This window comes from Pectinophora gossypiella, chromosome 10 (genome assembly GCF_024362695.1).
Source record: "Pectinophora gossypiella chromosome 10, ilPecGoss1.1, whole genome shotgun sequence".
NCBI lineage: Eukaryota > Metazoa > Arthropoda > Insecta > Lepidoptera > Gelechiidae > Pectinophora > Pectinophora gossypiella.
Window position 1 is genome coordinate 16,920,468 of NC_065413.1, and position 21,608 is coordinate 16,942,075.

General features: G+C 41.5%; 3 protein-coding genes across 3 annotated transcripts; 2 read left to right on the forward strand and 1 right to left on the reverse strand.

The window, feature by feature from the left end:
• The first annotated feature begins 404 nt into the window (after nt 1–404).
• Nucleotides 405–2,480, forward strand: LOC126370010 (histone H2A.V). The gene is made up of 5 exons (XM_050014632.1): nt 405–556; nt 700–777; nt 959–1,072; nt 1,581–1,781; nt 1,869–2,480. Exons 1-4 carry the CDS (start codon nt 554–556, stop codon nt 1,773–1,775), a joined length of 390 nt encoding a protein of 129 aa, XP_049870589.1. The 5' UTR covers nt 405–553; the 3' UTR covers nt 1,776–1,781; nt 1,869–2,480.
• Nucleotides 2,481–4,080: 1,600 nt separating this feature from the next.
• LOC126370447 (splicing factor 1) lies at nt 4,081–13,251 on the forward strand. The gene is made up of 16 exons (XM_050015283.1): nt 4,081–4,432; nt 4,519–4,617; nt 5,545–5,674; nt 6,005–6,239; nt 7,662–7,808; nt 8,315–8,390; nt 9,245–9,397; nt 9,545–9,651; nt 10,119–10,273; nt 10,423–10,593; nt 10,754–10,879; nt 11,024–11,393; nt 11,635–11,727; nt 11,847–11,896; nt 12,084–12,162; nt 12,797–13,251. The coding sequence occupies exons 1-16, from the start codon at nt 4,221–4,223 to the stop codon at nt 12,910–12,912; spliced, it is 2,319 nt and encodes a 772-aa protein (XP_049871240.1). The 5' UTR covers nt 4,081–4,220; the 3' UTR covers nt 12,913–13,251.
• Nucleotides 13,252–14,132: 881 nt separating this feature from the next.
• LOC126370003 (MOB kinase activator-like 1) lies at nt 14,133–21,542 on the reverse strand. Its single transcript, XM_050014624.1, has 5 exons — nt 21,388–21,542; nt 20,920–21,086; nt 19,145–19,372; nt 17,593–17,756; nt 14,133–15,265 (listed from the first exon to the last, which is right to left on the reverse strand). The coding sequence occupies exons 1-5, from the start codon at nt 21,399–21,401 to the stop codon at nt 15,185–15,187; spliced, it is 654 nt and encodes a 217-aa protein (XP_049870581.1). The 5' UTR covers nt 21,402–21,542; the 3' UTR covers nt 14,133–15,184.
• Between the last annotated feature and the right edge of the window lie 66 nt (nt 21,543–21,608).

Sequence of the window (21,608 nt, forward strand, 5' to 3'; positions counted from 1 at the left end):
TGCGCGTGTCGGACTCGCACTTGACCGGCTTTTTCTTCTTTTTAATCTGTCTACCCCAGCCTAATTTTATTGTAACACTATTTTAAGTTTTTGTAATTGTGATTGATAACTAATAAATAGTTATAGTATGACGTATTTTTAGACGTGTGATAAAAAACGGATAATCTAAGCTTACGGTTTTGGATTACCAAACGCATAGAATAAGAAATAATCCAAAAGGGAGAATAGAAAATCTTACTTAATTTTATATTTAAAAAAAGTTCAAACTATGCGTGCAACGAAACGTAGAAAAAGAATGTAGTTCCGTTTTACAACACTCAACTTAGCTTGGCTTGGCAGCACTGTGCCACTAGCCCGCCGTTTTTCTTGCCGCTGATTGGTTAATTTTATCAAGCCTCCTTGTTTTTTACGACATTTCCGCTTACCTGTGATTGGCCACACTGTGTTTCCGCGAGCAAGCGCTGAGCTGCCATCTTTGTGTCGTTGATTTGGCTTGGCGCCTTTCCTGTGTTGGTTGTTCATTGAGTGGTAATTGTGTGTTACACGTTTCAAAATGGTGAGTTTTTCAAGATTTCGTGAAAATCAGTTTGTGTTGTGACGATTTTTTTGTGTTATTCGATGGATAGTGACGTGATACGCTTCCTGGCGAAGTTTCAGCTCCGTACGATGAAAATTAATAGGTTTTTTCGTGATTTTTAGGCTGGTGGAAAAGCGGGCAAAGATTCGGGTAAAGCTAAGGCGAAAGCAGTATCCAGATCAGCAAGGGCTGGACTACAGGTATGATATATCGTTTTTATAATTAATTTTATGAATTTACATATGTAAAACAACAATAATAAGTTAAAGAAATCGTATTTCATAAAATTAAATAATACTCATGACCTCTTTAGTATGGCGGCAGACTAGCTGATTATTGAGAAATCGATAAACTGCGAGTTAATATGGGTTATCATTTCAGTTTCCAGTGGGAAGAATTCACAGGCATCTCAAAAATAGGACGACTAGCCATGGTCGAGTCGGCGCCACAGCGGCAGTATATTCTGCAGCTATTCTGGAATATCTTACAGCCGAAGTAAGTACGCGTCGCCTTGTCAATATGGCCGCCTTTAGCATAATTGATATAAAATACAAAGCAGATTTAGGTACCCACTAGTCATTTTTTCCAAGAATTAAACTATTTTATCTTGTTTTTGTGAAAGTAAGCTAGTTATTTATTCGTACTGGTAATAAATGTAACGTTGTTTCGTCATGTTATTAAACAGACTTGTCATTTTGGCGGGAAAATAAGCATTGGTAATTATTATAGTTTATTTTCTGATATTGATATAAATAATAAGCAACATATAAAGTTCATTTGAATTGGAAGTCTGGAAACCTAAATTTGTTAATAATTTGTTTTACCTACCTACTAATTAATTGGTAGGTAATTTTGTTTAAGTGTGTTAGGTAGATATCTATAACCAGGAACATTGAATATTACATTACATTGTTAGCCATTTCATTTAGGTAGCTACCTAAATTAAAATAATTTTAGGTACCTACATAAAAATTTACTTTTTCTAAGTATCTAATGTTGCTAGGTGTTGGAGTTGGCGGGAAATGCATCCAAAGATCTTAAGGTGAAACGTATCACACCTCGCCATCTACAGTTGGCAATTAGAGGAGATGAAGAGTTGGACAGCCTGATTAAGGCGACCATCGCTGGTGGTGGTGTCATCCCTCACATTCACAAATCCCTCATCGGCAAGAAAGGTGGACCAGGAGCTCCTGTTTAATTATAGGTTAGTAGATAAATACTGTTTGGATTTTTTTTACAACCTTCACCTTTGCTAAACAACACTCAAGAATGTAATTTATTTTCTTACCAGGTATTCTGAACAAGACTCACATTGCATTTGAACCCGGTCAACATCAGAACTGCGATATTCATCACCCAATCAGTAAAAAGTTTTTCTAAAGTTAAGTGATTGATATGTGAAACAGTGGAGTGACTTCAGCAAACAGTTGATCCGGACTAAGTCTAGTTTTTAAGTACTAGGAATATCTTAGAAAATAAGGAGATTTAAAATATGATTGTATTAGAATTAAGTTTAATTTCTTGGTTTGTTCATGGGACATTTTAATTTGCTGTAATATTGAAATATTCTAGACAATATAAAAATTATTCTGCTCCCAACTTCTGCAAAATTTCTACTAGGCTATACATACTGTTGTTCAATACAGGAGCTGGAGCAATTATAATTTTTACGTTTTTTTTAAATACATTAATGACTGCGCATGTTTGTAATATTTAAGCTGTAAGCTGTTGTAATTTCTTTGTCATCTTTTTGTGTTTTTTTAAGTGACATTGTTGGCAAAGCTATTTTAAAGCCTGCCTGCAAATTATATTGTTCTAAAAATTGCAATTTGGCATAATTGAACTGTTACAAGTTGTAAGAAATGTATTTTGATCTTTAAAATAAAAACAATATTGAGAATAATATTCATTTTTGTGTAATCCTGCGCTACTCAATGAAATAGCTCATCTTTTTGAGGTCATGACCTGAAAAGGAAAATGGAACCTTGATAGCGTCGCAGTTCGTCTGTCTCTGTCTTCCAACATACACATACATACATAAACTCACGCCTATTTCCCACCGGGGTAAGCAGAGACTATAGAATTCCATTTGCTTCGATCCTGACACACTTCTCTGTCTTCCAAGAACTCAAGTTTCTCGTGAACGCATACATAAACAGCCTATATACGTCGCACTGCTGGGCACAGGCCTCCCCTCAATCAACCGGAGGAGGTATGGAGCATATTCCACCACGCTGCTCCAATGCGGGTTGGTGGAGAACGTGAACGCATATGAAGTTGAAATTAACATTGTTTGCTGCTGTCCCTGGAAGATGTAAAAAATATTTTTGCCTTATCATACATTTCATAGGGGTACAAAAACGTATAGAGTACTTTTAATAAACCTAGAATCATGAAATTTGGCAAGAAGCAAGGTCTTTTATACAGCACAAGTGAAGGAAAAATTCGTGAATTTATTGCTCTATCATAAACAGAACATGTTTTTACGATTACCTACAAACTTATTTACAGTTGGTAAACCAATCGCAACCTATTTCGATGTATGGAGACAATATTAGTTTTTCAAAATCATTGCACTGGGGCGCGAGTCTCATTCGTACTTGACCGACTTCTTTTTAAAAAGCTTACTGAAGAAAATAAATTGTTATTGTTGAACAGTGTTTTACCCACTGATCCTATCGATTTTCAGATAAATATGTAACCCTCCGTGATTCTGCGTACATAATTATTGAATAGGGAATTTTGTTAAAAGGAAAATAAATAGCTTATAATCGATCGATTAATTTAGTCTACAACACTATTCTTTAATAGATTTTTTTTTTATGGCAAGATCCAAAAATCTACCATAAAAGAAGTAGTTCTCTATCCAGCCAGATAATCAAAGACCAAGTAATAGAATTATAATTATTCAAATACTTGGTCCTTGCATGTAATACAGTTTACCTACTCTTGTTTCAATCTGTTTTTTTCGGATCCGGGCGACTACTTCTACGGATCCGGGGCTTCGGGTACCTGATTCGATATTGAAATCGACGGTTATTTTTTTATGAACCAAAACGCCTTTCGATCAACAAGCTTTCAAATCTTCGACCTGGATGAAATTTAGGATAACACCTGACGGACTTGTATTGTACCCTTATTTTTTCCAGTAGATAATACTCGCTATATACGCAAGACGAGAAATAAAATTAAGGGACGATGACTGCACGGCTTAGCCTTTGCCTTTTCCCAAGTGAATATACCAAGTATTAGGTCTACCCTGAGGGTCTACCAGAATCTGAATACAAGCTTTTGAAGTTAATTTGTTTGAGGCTCAGAGTAGGGGTCTGCTCCAAAGGTGAGGGCTTAGGTTTCATCATTCATCGTCATCACCTTTCTTCATTTCATTAATCGTCACCAAGAAAAAAATAAGACTTGGCTGTATGGGCATACTAACTTTTGCCCTTGGGCAAAGAAAAAATGAGCCATGGTATAATGTCAATACTGTCAATATCAATATAATGTCGTGTCGGCCATTTTGAATTGAATAAGCTATCTATCTATTGAAATATTTTGCTTCTATTGCTTAATTGTTATCTGTGTTTCGAGTAAACCTGACTCGGTTTCACGTTAAAATATTTGCTAAGTTCAATAATACATTACCATGAGTTCCAGACATAGAACTCGTTCGCGGTCGCGGGATCGTGAACGTCATAAGGATCGTGATCGTGAAAAAGCTCGAGACCGTGATCGCGACAAGGAAAGAGATCGGGACAGGGATCGTGACCGTGACCGTGACCGCGACCGGGACCGTGAGCGTGATCGTGAGCGGGAGCGTGACCGCGATAGAGACAGGGATCGTCATCGTTCCAAAAGGTAAACAAACGGGCTCGTCCGACAGGCACCGCACAATCACCTTGGGATATCTCGCTCGCTCTGTTAACCAGTATGATGTTTTGCAGAGAAAAAGACAGAGACCGAAGTCGCAGTCGCGAGCGGCACAAAGAGAAGCGTCGGAGTCGTTCGCGCAGTAGGAGCAGAGGCAGAAAATCCAAAGATAGGTACATGAAAGTAGTGTTTTGTTAAGCAACCACTAATTCTGTGGTGTAAATATAGGAGCAGTGCAAAGCCATGACCACACCTCGGCCACTCATTACAAAAATCTAATTCATACCGTGTGCCCTTATGCTTAAGTGTGAGTGAGATACAGTCCGCTCCGAGAGAGTTTTCAGGCTACATTCTTCTAAACAATATAGATGGTGCTGTACAAAGTTGCCTTCCTTTAACTTTCTAATTTCACAGACATACATCTCTTATGTTTGTTTCTAGGTATAAATGATAACCCTAGTTATTACACACAAGCACAACACATCTTTCACGCATTATTATTCTGATCAAAAGAGGAACATAATACTAGGTAAAACATATCTGGTCAAAATCAAGCACCAATTATTCTTAAATATACTTCTGCCATTACATTGTATTTTTGAATAATTATGTATCTGAGACCCGAGTAATGAGAAAATGGGTAATTATCATGTTAAATATTTTAATTAAGAATCAAATTTTTGCAAATATGGTATTTCAAATGAGTGTTGATCAGTCTAAAAATGATTTATTTGAATGATTTTTAGTTTAACATGTGTTAAAATTTAAATAACATACATACATACATGATTTAACTTTGCTGGCCTGGCTTATACATAAACATTCTAATCTAATCTAGCCTACAAGATGCCACTGCTGGGCAAAGGCCTCCCCTTCCTCTTTCCATTTTTCACGGTCCTGTGCGTACATAAACATTCTCCGCTTGTTAATTTTTTATTGGTAAGTCGATTACGGTTTTGAAAGTACAATCTCAAGAAAAATTCAAATGGTCATTCAGTTAATGTATAATTTTTACGTATGTTACTACCATTCAAATATAATATTTAACCATCACCATAAAATACAAATCAAGATATCTTACTGGTTTGCATTAAATGCAGGGATGGAACCATTGCGCTTTTGGACCAAATGGTGGGTACAACCACCAAGGCAACCGCTCGCCAGGTGACCAGCACGGGCGTGAACCCGGCCGCGCAGGCCGCCATACTCGCTGCTGCTGCTGTTGCACAGGTAACTCATGAAATATACATATTTCTATCAAAGAGGTGCCCTTCATTGACACATTAATTGATCTTCAAGAATCACACTTGTTCAGAATTGCAAAAGAAAATATTATTTTCAGCACAATTTATATGAAATCAAGGTAAAGTGTTGTTATTATTTTATATTTCAATTGTAAGACACAAATAATATTTGAAAATTTAATGGTTTTTATTTTTATCTAGAACTATGTGAATTATGCGGTAAGAGCGATAGTTATTACATTATTTTGTAGAAGTGATAAAAAATAAATATAAATAGATAGTGGTAATACTAACGGGCGAGTGTCCTCCGTGGTAGACGTTCGTGGCGCAGCGGCGCATCGCGGCGCCCGTGCAGCCGGCCGCGGCCGCCGCCGCCGCGCTGTCGGCCGCCACGGCCATCCCACCGCCCACGGCCGTGCAGCAGCGCCTGGAGCTGCTGCAGGCGCGCTCCGAGGGCCGCTACCGCGAGCGAGCGCCGGCCCCGCCCGCGGGGCACCCGCCGCACCACGACGACGACCACCACCCCGACGACGACCATGACGACGGACAGGGTCATTGTCACTCATTTATTTTCTATTTCATACAGATGCGCCGAATATTCGTTTTGTTATTCGGTACTCTGAACACTCGGCACCAAAACCGAAAATTCCAATATTTTTTTCATGCAAGAATAGAAATAAGATTTTTCAAGAAATCAAGAACAATTGTAAAGTTGTTAACTGACCTGAACAATATTTTTATGAAACAAGATGAACGAGAAACTTGTTTTTGTAACTTTACGCTCATGATAATAATGCAACAACTCTCCTTGAGGATTTACCATAGACGTAGCGCGAAACTGGATAGCTCGACGGAATACTCGGTTCGTTATTAGTCAAACTGTATAATATTCGGTAAAATCACTGTTCGACGCATCTCTAGTATTTAATTAATATTCTACTAGTTCCGCCCGTGACTTCGTCCGCATAGTGTACTATGATCGCGAACTAAGTCCGTCCTTGGAAAGTAGGTACCTGCCAAAATTGTAGATTTCTTATTTTATTTTGGCCATCTTACACAATGGCCCCGATTCCTGCAGACACCTAATTTTATTTTAAGTTATACCTGTTATTTTCTTATCCGCCGAAAAGAAAAGGTTCGGATGATTGACTAGTTTCCGAAATAAATATTTTGAATTTGATTGACGACTGTTAATTTTAAAATGAATGAATAACCCGGGCGAATAAAATAGGCATCTCGCTGGTATGCAACCCATTTGAAGTGTGCTGTCCACTTAATTCTGTCGGGCTACTGGGCAATATAAAATTTTGGGAGGGGTTTTTAAATTTCTGCCCAAAATTGACGGTAAATTCCATAAATTGAAAAAAAAGATGACAGGTATAACTTAAAATGAACTGAGATGATGTGTACCAGAATCAGCACCAATAAAATTATAGTTCTTCTGATGTATATGCTAATAATAACAAAGAGTCCATGTTTTTTTTTGCCTTATCGGTCCAAGTTAATATTTAAAGTTTCGGATAGATGGCGCCGCCGCCGGACAGGATGGGAACGCTCGTCACGGCATGACAAGAGTTAGGGGTTCAAATCCCGTTCTTGTCAGATTTTTTCGATTAAATTTTGTTTTTATGAGTTAAAGCACAGCTGCGGCTGAGTGCTATAATAACAATCCTTTCTTTAGCTGTATTACTCAAATTACATCACAATCTGTTCAGTAGTTTTTGCGTAAAAGAGTCACAGATATCAACACCCTCACAAACTCGCGTTAATTATATTGGTAGATTCTGATCTCTCTGGATCGTAAGTCTCTTAGTGGTCCTATTATGCAGGAGGAAGTCACGAGTTGACCGGACATTGATTGGAACGGCCCTTATCGCGGCGGGCGCCTACGCCGTAGTTCAATTTATGCAAAAATATTAGAACGTGGCGTAAGGCCAAGCGCCGTAATGATGAGCATGATGGCGTGGTCGCAGGCCCGCCCGGCGAGACGGCGGCCGAGCGGCGCCTGCGGCGGCGGCGCACGCGCTGGCAGGGCTCGGAGCACGACAAGACCTTCATCCCCGGCCTGCCCACCGTGCTGCCGTCCACGCTGACGCGCGACCAGGAGGAGCAGTACCTGCGTAAGTTGCAGCCCGCCCCGGCCCGCGCAGCCGCCGGCGATAGCTTCACGCGTGTACGCGTACGATACTACGGCCAGAGTTCTCTCGATATGACCTATCGTTCACGGCTGCGCAGTTGTATTTAACGTTTCAACTAAAAGTTTCTTTCATTAATCGACTGTATTGCAGGATTTTGTCTTCCTTCGTATCTTTCTATGATGTTATGTATTTGTCTAAACTTTTAACGTGCTAGCTTATAAGTGATGTACGATGTGAGGGCTGGACATCATAGTATAGTGTTTTATTACCCCTCAATGTTGAAATATAAAGAGATAAAAAATATTTGTAATTTGCCAGTGCTCGGTAACTCGACTTACAAACCACTTTTATTTCAGCCAGTGAGCTTGTGTTAGGCTAGCGGCCCGCGCCGGTCACGGTGCACCGCGTAGCGAGTACTGATAGTGAGTAAGGGCTGGGTGCATTCTAATGGTCGCGCGCCGCGCGGTGGCTAACCCGTTCCCTTGCAGTGCAGCTGCAGATCGAGGAGGTGAGCCGCAAGCTGCGCTCCGGGGACCTCGGCATCGCGCCCAACGTGGAGGACAGGTGCGTGAGGCGCAGGGCGCCGCCCGCCTCGTAGCGGGCGTACGAGGTGCTGTCTGTATTACTATCAAGTCACGTGGGGCGTGCGATGTACTGGTGTGTCTGCTTCATTTACGATACTGAGAGACGTAGTGCCGGGAGATGAGGGCATCCACGCTGTAATAAGAATAAAGCGACTTGTCTGTTCACAGGACTGATTAGTTAAGAGAGGCGCTGAGCCAACGAACGAATGAAAGTCCGATGCAATGGTATCCATTGTAGAATAATTTAAATTGTTCTAAATCTTGATGCTTATTTACTGTAACTTGAGTAAGAGATATGTCCAATAAAATGATCGGCCTATAATATAGAAACGCCGAGCGACCGGGCCGGCGGCACTCGTGGTCCACCGTAATGAGACATTTCTTTTTAATTTTGCAGGTCTGACTGTACCGCAAAGCTAGTTCGATCTGATAATGGAACCGTTCTAATCTAAAAATAATGTTAAATTTTTCAGCGACAGCAGGCTAATCAATAATCATATTAATAATTCGATTATTTTCAGAGCTAATCAAATTATAAAATTTCAGGACAAATTAATAATATTTTTCTCATTCTCAGGGTGTTAGGTTAGATATATGTAGTAGGTATAGGCCGAGGGCGCCCCGCGCGGCCGACGTGTTGATTAAATGGATACACTCCTACGTCAAGGAGAACCAAAATCATTTTGTATTTTCTGTAATTTATTAACGAATTTTAATCAAGTAAACGCAACAAGTTGAATATCTTATTACTTTCTCTATGACGTGCGCTGGAATCGCACAATAGAGTAAGTGAGTTGAGTAGCGCGAGCCCCCGCTGACCGGCCATGCCCGCAGGTCCCCGTCCCCGGAGCCCATCTACTCCACGGACGGCAAGCGGCTGAACACGCGCGAGTACCGCACGCGCCGCAAGCTGGAGGAGGAGCGCCACCGCCTGGTGCAGCGCATGCAGCAGGTCAACCCCGACTTCAAGCCGCCGCCGGACTACAAGTGAGCGCCGCCGCCTCTCGTACATCATCTCGGGAGTGCGATATCGAGGCCGTGTTGTTCGATATAGAAACAACCAAATATTAGAATATATTATTTTATTACACAATATGTGGTACAATAACACTGGCTGTTGTCCGTGGTGCGCAGGCCGCCGGTGATCCGCGTGCACGACAAGGTGATGATCCCGCAGGAGGAGCACCCCGACATCAACTTCGTGGGGCTGCTCATCGGGCCGCGCGGGAACACGCTTAAAGGTACTTATTGGTGCTAATTCCTGTAAATACCATCTAATATTATTTTAAGTTATATCTGTCATTTTCTTATCCGCCGAAAAGGAAAGGGACGGGTAATTGACAAGCATAAAATTTATGGAACACACGTCAATTTTAAGCACAAATCTAAACCAACTGTCTAAAAATTTTACATCCGTCAATAACCCGACACAGTTAAATAGACAGCACGTCAAACGGATTGCATACCAGCGACGTACCTTTTGATTCGCCCGGGTTATTCATTCATTTACTCATTCTTCCTAAAATTAAGAGCTGTGAATCATCCGTCCCTTTCCTTTTCGACGGATATGAAAATGACGGATATAACTTAAAATAAAATTAGGCGGTGTCTGCAGGAATCGGGGCCATTATAAACATAACAACATCAGTTTAATTGGACGGTCTATTAAGAAATAGTATCTGAAACGGTTTGTTGTGTCACTCGGCAGCGATGGAGAAGGAGACGGGCGCGAAGATAATAATCCGCGGCAAGGGGTCGGTGAAGGAGGGCAAGGTGGGCCGCAAGGACGGGCAGCCGCTGCCGGGCGAGGACGAGCCGCTGCACGCCTACATCACCGCCACCAACGCCGACGCCGTCAAGAAGGTAGCTGCCTCCACCGGCGGACTACGCGTTCACTGCCAACATTGGATACTCTAATGAGAGCGCATTTTAGCCGTTCTTAGAGGCGACTTGCCGAATACGGCTGGAAGACTATATCGACCGTGATTAAATATTGTTTCCGTCATTGTCAGGCGGTGGAGAAGATCAAGGAGGTGATCCGTCAGGGCGTGGAGGTGCCGGAGGGGCAGAACGACCTGCGCCGCATGCAGCTGCGGGAGCTGGCGCAGCTCAACGGCACCCTGCGCGAGACGGACGCCGCGCGCTGCAACAACTGCAGCGCCACCGACCACAAGACCTGGCTCGTGAGTGGCACCACCACACACTACACACGCCACGCACACCACACACACTACACACACACCACACACTGGCAACAACTGCAGCGCCACCGCCCACATGACCTGGATAAAAAATATAACAAACCACGACGACAGTGGACATTACAATACGTTCTGGTTGCAGTGCCCGGACAAGCCCAACGTGACGAACAACATCGTGTGCTCGTCGTGCGGCGGCGCGGGCCACATCGCCCGCGACTGCCGCGCCAAGCGGCCTGGGCAGGCCGCGCCCGGGGGACACGCCAACAAGGTGCGTCGCTCTTGCATGCGGGGGACTCGCCATACGACCATACGTCGGCTGGACAAGTTCTGTCCTTGAACGTGTTAGTTTATAACATTTGTTGCCCCGGTAAACAAAACTGTACATGTTGTGCTGACGTGGTGTATCCTCCAGGCCAAGATCGACGAGGAGTACATGTCCCTGATGGCGGAGCTGGGCGAGGCGCCCGTGGTGGGGCCCGGGGGGTGCGCGGGGGGCGGAGCCCTGGCGCGCCGCCCCGCGGGGCTGCTGGCCTGCAACGCGCCCGCGCGGGCCATCATGCCGGCGCCGGGTAAGGATACTGGGGCATTCACATGTACTACCATCCTTCGTCCACGCTTCGATTTGCATCAAAGTATTGTCCTGCAGTTTCCGCCACAATATGTATATTTTCTGTATCACAATGTTCGTATGCGCGTCGATGCCACACATCAAATCAGCTACCGACCCTGCGCAATTTACAATGCTAGTTACATGCCATTAATTAATTATTTATCATACGAATGACCGTCTCACCTGGATGGCAGACGTGAAGAAAGATCTCCAGAATGTAAAACTACAACCGGACACAAGCCAGGGGCGGCTGGCCTCGCGACGCACACTGAGGAGGGCGGACCTTAAAGTAAATAGTCGTGAGCCAGCAAGAAGAGAGTATTAGAGGACGTCGACCGTAGGAATAAACAAAAAATAATGTTTTCGCTATTATCATACATTATTATTATTTTATTTGTTTCTCCCTCCTGCAGGCGGCCTGCCCGCCCCGCTGCCGCCCGTGGGCGCGTTCCCGCCGCCGCCGCCGCCGCCCCACGCTGCGCCCGCGCAGCCCGCGCCCTGGCGAGGTACGTGCCTCTCACTCACTCGCGTTGCTATGCGCCGCCACCCCCTCACTTGTGTTGCTATACAATAATTAAAACCCCCCCAGGCGCAGGCTGCCAGCCGCCGCCGCCGGGCAGCGCGCCGCTGCCGCCGCCCCCGCCGCACCCCGCACACCCCGCGCCGCCCGGACAGGTACGGTGAAACAATGACTTACAATTCAAATAAATGGTTCAGGAACACGTTAATTAAGCCTCAACAGAATTAACCATGCTGGGCTCAGCCTCAGCCCGTATCGTGGCGAGCCAGATTATATTGATTGTATTTACGGATTATATTGGACGCAAACCAGTTCACATCCGACTAAATGAGACTGTTGCAGGCGGAGCACCCGCTGGGCGCGGCGCCCCCCGGAGCCCTGGCGGGCCCGCCGCCGCCGCACATGCCGCCGCCGCCGCCCGGTGAGTGCCGACTGTTGTGCTAACACGTTTACTCGAGACTTGCTCCACTCGACTCGGCCTCCTACATTTAAATACGTATCGACCTATGTGGAGCGATGTCGAAGTGAGGTCGCCTCAACTTAGAACAGAGTAGAGCAAAATTGAAGTTAACATCTTAAAATACAGGTGTAAGTTTTTAAGATAATGGAGGGATTCAGCAGATATTTACATCATGTATCAATTTAATATTGTTTTATTTTTTTATTATTTTATACTTACCATCAAAACCAGACCTGGCCCTGGCAAGTTGGAAATTAGTTAGGAAGCTCCGAGTTTATTGACTCCACTATAAAAGAAGTTAACGACTCAATTTGTTTCGTCTTATAGACTTGAGCAGCGAAGTAATCTAATAGAGAGGCGTTAAAAAATGAATAGTCTTTTTAAAGAGGTCTTAAAACACGTAGTCTCGGTCATGAGTAGTGTTGCCCGATAATCGATTGAATATCTATTGATAATCGATTATTTTCTGAGCCCCTAAATAATCTAAATATCGATAAACCCATCGACAGTATCGATATGCACATCGATATGTAGATTGCTTTTGGGTAAATAATCGATTATTCGGCAACACCAGTCACGAGCACCACGTCCGCAGGCATGCTGGGCCTGCCGCCGCCGGGCTGGCGCGCGGCCTTCAACCCGCCGCCCTGGGGCGCGCCTCCGCCCTTCCTGGCGCCGCCGCCGCCGCCGCCGCCCGTGTCCACGGAGTAGCTGGCGCCCATCCGCTCCGGTTTGTACTGAAACACTGGATTCGTGACGTAAGGAGATCGGTGCAGGCGGGCACTCCGTCCACGTACATGTAGTGACCGCTGTCGATCTTGTTGACGTATTATAAAATTGATTGTACATCCTCGATTCGGTGAGAGAATTGATGTTAAAGTAGGTATATTGTACCTATTACTGAAGTTACACAGTTTACGTGATATGGCAATATCGATGTGTTTGTGGATAGAGTGGTCGCTGGTACAGTAAATATTGTAATGTATATTATTTTGATTCAACGATGCGGTTCAATTTAACTTTGTACAATAAAATGTATACCTATGAAAACTTTTATTTCATTTAGCCTATTATATATTTATTCTGCTCTCACGACCGTCAGAAAAAACTGCAACTACAGGTTGATGTTGATTGAAGTAGACTTGACGCCTTACACATAACGATCACCCACACACCCTACGTGATAGCTGCTGCTGGACCACTCTGTTGATAATGCCTACCCCGAGGAGGTCCATGCTACACGGAGCATCTTTATAATTTTTAACCTTCTTTCCATCTTAGATGAGGATCTCTTTACGGTAGTATTAACAGTTCGAAACAGTGGTTTTTGTTGCACCGTCAACTGTAAAAAATTGTATTAAGTACTTATTTTTAATAAAAACAAAAAATAATATTTATACTAACGATATTGCTACTTGGTAGTTAAGTGGTGTCGTTTACAATTTATTTAGATAACCACACCACTGCCGACTAGTGATGTCCAATGTGTATAAAAACAAATCGTTATGATTTAATTATTTATAAGCTTATAAGTAATGTCGCTTAAATTTGGCGACTTCATAAAGGATTCGCAAAACAAAATTAATCATACCGTAACTTCATAACAAAGCAAAATAAAATAACTATGGGTACCCAACATTACACAACATCTATTCATTATTTAGGCAATTAACATAAAAGAGATCATCTATGTCATGTCGTGATCTTACGAATGGTGCGGATGATAAGTACCTAATTAATATCGTTAAATGCATTCATAAGTTTTGTATTACAACTTCATTATTGTGGTGTGGTTATCTAAAATTGAAAAAGACACCACAGTGGTGCAGTTTCGTGGTGTCGTTGACAATATAATATGGTTTTAAACCAGCCGGTTTAAATCTGCACTATATGCGAAAGGCTAGCGAAAGGTAAGAAATGAAACCATGAAATCAATTTTAAATATATTATTTGTGTACATTACCTAAGTTTTAAATTAACAAAATATCATGTCAGTCGTATATAAATCAAATACATACCTATATCAAACAGTTATCGTAAAATAAACGCGTAAAGTACACCGAAGCAAAGTTTCGGAATAGTCCAACTTTGAGATCCGTTGGAAATATATTCGCTGGAAAAATATGGGTTTTGTAAGCAAGCGACTGTTTATCATTTTGAGGCACTAGCTCGAGATACGCACTCGCAGTACATACATGTATGTATGTACATAAACCTCGTGGGCACGTCCCGAGGCGTGCGTGGCGAGTGCTGGTTACACGCTCGTGTCGGCTAACGGACCGACGCTACTCTGTGGCAAAGCTGGACACAGAACTGTTGCCGCGAGTGTAATCTACAATACCTAAGCAATTACTACAACTACGAGATAATATTACACTTGCTACCTACCAGAGTAACCAAAAACGTTTCATCTATTAGTGCCGATGCATACGCTATGTTCAAAATTCACAATAAATAAATAAGGACCTTATAATTAAATAGCACATCAACTTCAGAGTGTACCTGCAGTGAGCCACGAGGGCGGGCGCGGCGCACTCGCTCGCAGGTTTCTTTATACGCCGTGTTATCGCAGTTACTTACAAGTATATTAACTAAACATTACATATTGGTAAAAAAATATTATTCTTCATACCAATCGTACCATAGTCATTATATTTTTAGACAAATGCGTCTAAATTTGTATCAAATGTTCGAACGATAAATCGCATCTATATACGTTACTATCATCAGGAAGGCAGTAGCGGAGGCGGCGCCGCCCCGCGAGCGTCCTGCTGGACGTTGGTCGCTCCACGCACAGCCGCACCACACGCGGAGTCGTACTTGAAAAACGTAATCAAATGCACACGACTCGTGATCGTTATTAAATAATCTTAATCTATGCTATAAAAATCTTGTAAAATTTGGTAATTCGTGTCGTGTGTGTCGCGTGTGGCAGCCGGGGAGGTCGGGTCGGGGAGGCGGGCGCGGCGCTGACGTCAACGCCTCATCGCGCGTCCTTGGCCGTCAGCTTCTCGATGAGCTCCTGCAGCGGCGCCAGCTCGCGCCGCTCGATCAGGTTGAACTCCTGCGACACACGCCATGACGTCACGTTAACACCAGCCTCTGGGCATCCGGTTTTATAATGTGTGTGATAGACACATAGGCCAAGACGGAGTTTCGTTAAGTTTTTGTTCGATATTTCGACTCTTGAATTGAATACTCCAATATCGTAACTCTGGAGACCGGAACTTCCTGATCCCGAATAACTACAGACTGAACAACTAATGCTCGAATACTCAATTTACCGCTGAAAACTCAAAAGGCAGACACACTAATGCCCGAACACTATTGAATGAAGACTCACTGAAGTTATCTACTACTTAACAAAACTTTCTTTTTGAAATCAGTATTGTTGACATAATATTTATTATAAACCTCATGTCAACCCAGTTGTTTTTTTTTTTTTATTTGACAATAATGAGCGACTTTCCAGGCGACATTACTCAAAAACAATATAGTTTAACCTTCTAATGTCATGGATAACAGACACATGCATCTTTTATCTTTGTTTTGGGTATAAATGATGACCCTTTTTATTACACCCAGGCTCGATTACATCTTCCACCCATTATTATTCTGATCAAAATAAAGAGAAGCAATATAGATAGCAACGTAATTCTATACGTAATGCGAGGGATTCTCTTAAAATGCATGTTTCTGTCATAATTTTAATTATCATAATCCTTTTTGCATAATGTTTTTTAGCATAATAGTACTTTCCCATAATAGCATCTAGGAATACTGATTGATTAGGAATAACTTATTTTTGGACTAATAAATAGGTATCCATAGTTCTTTTTTAGAATAATAGTGTTTTGTCATAATTTTTACAAGGCATAACAGTAGGTTAGGGTGCGGCGGGGGTGGCCCTTGGGCCACCCCTACGCCGCCAGCATGTTTATCTTACACTCAAAAGTGTACTGAATGATGACCAACAGCATGAAATAGTGTCAAAAAATATAAAAAGTCACAATTATGAACCAAATGCAGCCAAGGAAAAAGTAAGTTTCGAAAATGTTCAAAGTTGTGCCAGAACTTTTCTTATTCGGAGTATAGTTTTTATGCTTATAATAATTATGCTTATATATCATTATTGACATTAATTAATATGCTTGTAGTAGTTATGAGTTTCAAAATTATGCTTAAAAAGTTATGACAAATTAATACTATGCGTAACTAATAATAGGCCAAGTAACAGTATGCCATGGTAAATTATTACATAAAATTTTATGAGTAAAAATAGAGAACCGTAATGCGAACCAAATATAAAGCAACAATTATTTTTATACATGTTTATAATATATAATTATTAATTATATACCCCAGTAATGAGAAAATAAGTAATTATCACTACGAAGCTGTACAACGCCATCTATATTGTTTTTGATGGACATAGCCTGGATAGTCTTTCTTATCATAATATTGTTTTCGCACTTTAAAATGGTTGGACATCTATCACAATTGTAAATGCGAATGTCATCAATTGTATGTACTAAACCGTGTTGCATGACGCGGTCAGGAGTGGAGGCCTGGTGACCTGTAACACAGGCGCACTGCCTAGCTCGGGCACCAGTCTGCCACAACTGAACATTTAGTTAATAGTTTTATATTTGCCATTGTTCACTACTTATATATTGTCACATTTCATATTTCCTTATGTTGAGTTGTGGTGCGAAATAAAGATTCTTATTATTATAGTCCCAGTATGGCAGGTTTGCTTCAGACGGCATTACGTACTTGACCGGACAAAAGGAAAGCAGGTACCAAATTTAAAACAACATATTATGGTGTCTGTCTGTCCATGACAGACGTAGACATAAATTCACGCCCTCAATCAATGGGGTGAGCAGAGCCACAAGTAATCAAACACAACTTGCAGCCACCGTGGATGCGGAGACCTAAGATGGATGTGATGGACCTTGTGGCGAGCTTGTGGGATCAGCCTATCACGCATACCAATTGTCCATCATGTTAGAAAGACCATGATGCATCTGTCAGATTTGACAACATGCCCGGGAGACAAGCAACTGAACGTGTTCTATGTTTTATATTCGCTCCCACTCCCAGTCCAGCGTAGATGCTTATGAAATATTAACATTACAGATAATGGGGCTTTGGTAAATGAAGTAGTCGGGCGCGAGTGTTCGGGCATTAGGTAGGTATTCTGTAATTATTCAGTATTACGTAGTAGACTTGAGTAACAATCAAATTGATTAAGATACTGTAGTTGTTACAGCTTGCGCCAAAAAAACCTAATTGGAAATCCAATATCATAACTCAGTTCCGGAGCTGTCAATCTCTTTGTTTTGGATGCCCTGCCACGTCAGTGGCGGTGTTGAGGGGGTTGAATACCTGTACGAAGAAGATGAAGTGTTTGAAGGAGGTGTTAAGGTGCGCCTCCTCGCCGAGCTGCACCACCTCGGGGAAGTGCTGGTGGTAGATGTGTGCGTACACGCGGAACAGCCGCTTCAGGATCGTCTTCGCCATCGACAGGAAATTCTTTGGAAACGGCACACCTGTATCATATATGACTGTATATTTAACTGATATCTCTACACGTCAGCGGATGCGTCTGCAGGCAGACGGGTCAGCAGCATGATATCCCATCTGCTCATGCATTGTACGAACCCTCCACACGTCTGTGGGTCGATCAGTCATGTTCATTGTTGACAGAGTCCACTCGCACGTACATGCAGTACCCATAATAGAATAAACTAATTGACATTATGTAATGGAAACAATTACTTACAACATTTATATGGTATTTATTTTGTGGATTCCACAAATAGTTTTCTGTTTGATAATGCTTAAGAAACTCAAATTTCCTCAGTGCTCATGTTGTTCCCCGTATTACCTCAAGAAACACGCACGTGCACTCTAAATCGCAACTCCGCGGACGTGACACGTCCAACAACACGGCAGAAGTTGGAGCTAAAACCCCCAACATGACCTGTGCCTCAAAACCCGACAACAAACAGTTTGGAGGCGGAGGCATCTGTGTGTCGCTAATTCTGGCACTGCCACCATAACGGATCGGGAATATCACTAAATAGAAAACATTTCGAAAATATGTCGCCTAATATCAGAATTATGTCGGTCTGCCTTTAAAAGCATTTTTTGTGGCAGCGCCAGTACCTATAAGCCTTTCCCAAGCATCACTTTTTTTGTTACAGTACTTAGCGTAGATCTGATTTCACCAACAAAACGTCTATAATTTGTCGCCAAATATGAGAACACCTCGCCACGCCATTCAAAAGTTGAGTCTCTTTGTGACAGTGCCTACAAAACCCTTATTCCATTCTCTCGTATCTCGATAACTACAGCAGTTGGCGAAGATCTGATTTCACTCAAAAAAATTGTAGAAAGTCGCCAAATAGCAGAATTGGGTACTTGACTGGGTCAAAGAAAAATTATAGGTAATATGCTAATCTACAAACAGAAGCCAGTCTAAGACGATCATAAATTAATCTCATTTTATTTTTCCACTTATTTTCGAATTTTATTCATGTATTATTAAGTTACGAGTGTGATGTTTGACTGCTTTTATTGATAACGTGACAGACAGTATTGCCATACAAACTTCGAAGAAAATTGCGATCCGTTATGGTGGTAGTGCAAGGATAAGGGACACTAACTATGTTGATGTAGTTTTAGTTCGTGATTTTATTTTTATTTATTTACTATGATTGCAAGTAGTCTTCTTGTAGCTCTTCCTACCCCTTTAGGAATAAAGGCCTGAGTTTATGTATTTATACTCATCCTAGTATTACACAACATAACAGCATCACGCCTGTATCCCCAAAGGGGCAGGCAGATGTGTATAGCAATACTCCCACGTGATGCTAGTACAATGCTACACTTTAAAGAGACAACACAATACAATAGCCATGTTTGCCTACATTACCTATTTTGGACGGGAACAGTGTCTCGTCGTCGAGCTGGTCCTGCGCCCATGTCATGAGGTAGTCAATGTACTTGGGTGCGGAGCACTTGATGGGCTTTTTGACGGTGTGGCCGTCCGCCCAGTGGTACTCGTACTTGGGCCCCGCAGACATCACGCCGCACGACTGCTCCGTGCAAAACTCCGTGATCGTGCCATACAACATGTTGATCTGATTGAAGAAGTCTACCGCTGCAACAAACGACATACTAATTAATAATAAAAATATAAATTTAAAAAACTATAACATCAGTATTCAGAAGAATTCCAGAGAAATATACCTTGTTTCATACTTTTTGGAGTGTGATTTTTCGTAGTCGAATTTTAGTTTTTAAACTTATATAATTTTGGGATCTTATTTATTAAGATAACATGCTTCCATTATGTGTTTTTTGCAAGATTTAGAGATAAAACCTATCCGGAGCAGTCATGTTATCAATACGACGTAATTATCAAGTAAATAACCGTACGTAATATGTACATATTTTAAATGTGCAAATTAAGCCCTTTCATTTGAAACCCAACACACTACCATTAGAAACAAACATTTTTTTTCGTCAGTTTATGTTCTCTAGACTCTCTAGGCGCACATTGAATTCATCGTGACATCACATAGCCTATAACCACCGGACAATCAAAACGCTTCTTGTGACACCTCATTTATTAAATTATGATATGTGGTTGGGAACAGACGTGCATACACACATACGTAATTTATAGCAGTCAAACACATAACCCTCCTTTTTGCTTCGCCCAAGTCGTCGTAACAAATTACATAATTTATTAGTTGTATTTATATCATATAGTTAGGCAGACACAGTTAGTTCCTTTGATCTACTTCTATTCTATGACCATGCCCAGACTGATAGGCAGCAAGTACATGTCCTGGGATCCTGGACTCTGTCCCGAAAATCCTAATTAAGTATTTTTATGCATATTCAAACTAATTTAAATATTAATTTATTAGACATTAGTAGGTTCTTTTAAAAGACATTGACTTATTGAAATAAAGTAAATTGTTATAAGGTTACAAAAGAATATAATATTTTCAAAGGCTAATAAATAGTATTTCTATTTCTAATAGTTTAGATCAAGTTTAAGAGTGGAATGTTAAACGGGCATAATGTTTTTTTCTTGTTAATGAAACAATGAACACATTATTGCTCTGGTATTTAAAATATATTACTAGATTTCTAAATTATAATATTTTTTTCTGTTTACACACAAAGTTTTTTTAATATTATCAATATTTCATGCAATATTGACAGGAAATTGTTTTTGTTTATTAAGTAAATGAAACAATAATTTAAATTGTTTCAATTACCATAACCCCAGGGATATTGTCATATCCATATTAATGACATTGTCTGAAATAGCACTTAAATTCTGATCACTGGTGATTAGTATAGAATACCTACTACACAACATTAAAAAAGAAACAACCAATTTATTATTTTACATTATTATACACATTTAACAAAAGAAATACCTATAGTAAATTGCTTATTGCAATTTACAACAGGACAATCCACACCCCATATTATTGTACAATGTGTATATGAAGTATTGTACACCGGATGTGTTATCAGGCTATGACTAATGAAGCAACTAACAATACTTCATAAATATGAAATTATTGTAAGTATGCTTACAGGCCTGATATGTTGCTAATAGTTATTGGTACCTAAACTGGTATAACAAGTGCAGGCTGCGATGAGGGCATTGAAGGCGGTACGTACTGTTGACGGCGACCCACTCATTGAGGTCCTCACCCTCGGGCAGCATGACGGCCAGCCGCAGGTTGCCGGAGCCCAGCGTGGCGGCCGCGTGCCGCATCAGGTCATATTGGTGGGTGCCCTCCGGTATATTCTTTTTGGGCTTGAAAGTCTTATTGGAGCGGCTTCCACTGGAATGTTACAAAAAGTTTCAATTAAAAATATTAAAATAGTAAAGTTTATAGTGGATTATTACTATCAGATAACTGGCCCCAATGTTTGTAGTCAGCAGTGAATAAGGGTTAACATGACTCATAGATATGGTCATGTGCAACAATGGCAAGAGGGGTGCGGGCCCCGCCGGGCAGCCCCACGCAGCAGATCGCAGTACTCTCGGCACTCCAGCGCGCACGTAAACAAGACGTCAACGGAAGGAAGAAGAGAAGTTATAAATAGACGTACTCGCCGATATCAACTGTTACGAATACTTACAATAGAAAGCTCATCTTAAAAGTGAACTAAAACTTCTCAGTAATCGATTGTATTTTTCAATAAAATAGCACCAAATCATTAAAAATAGGTTATAATTATAGGACAATAAAATCTTGAATGCACTTGTCAGTCAAATATTATTGCTTTTTTTAATAATTATGGCCTGGTACAAATATTATTGCATTCCAACAAAATGTTGCTGGAAAACCTACACAGATGTA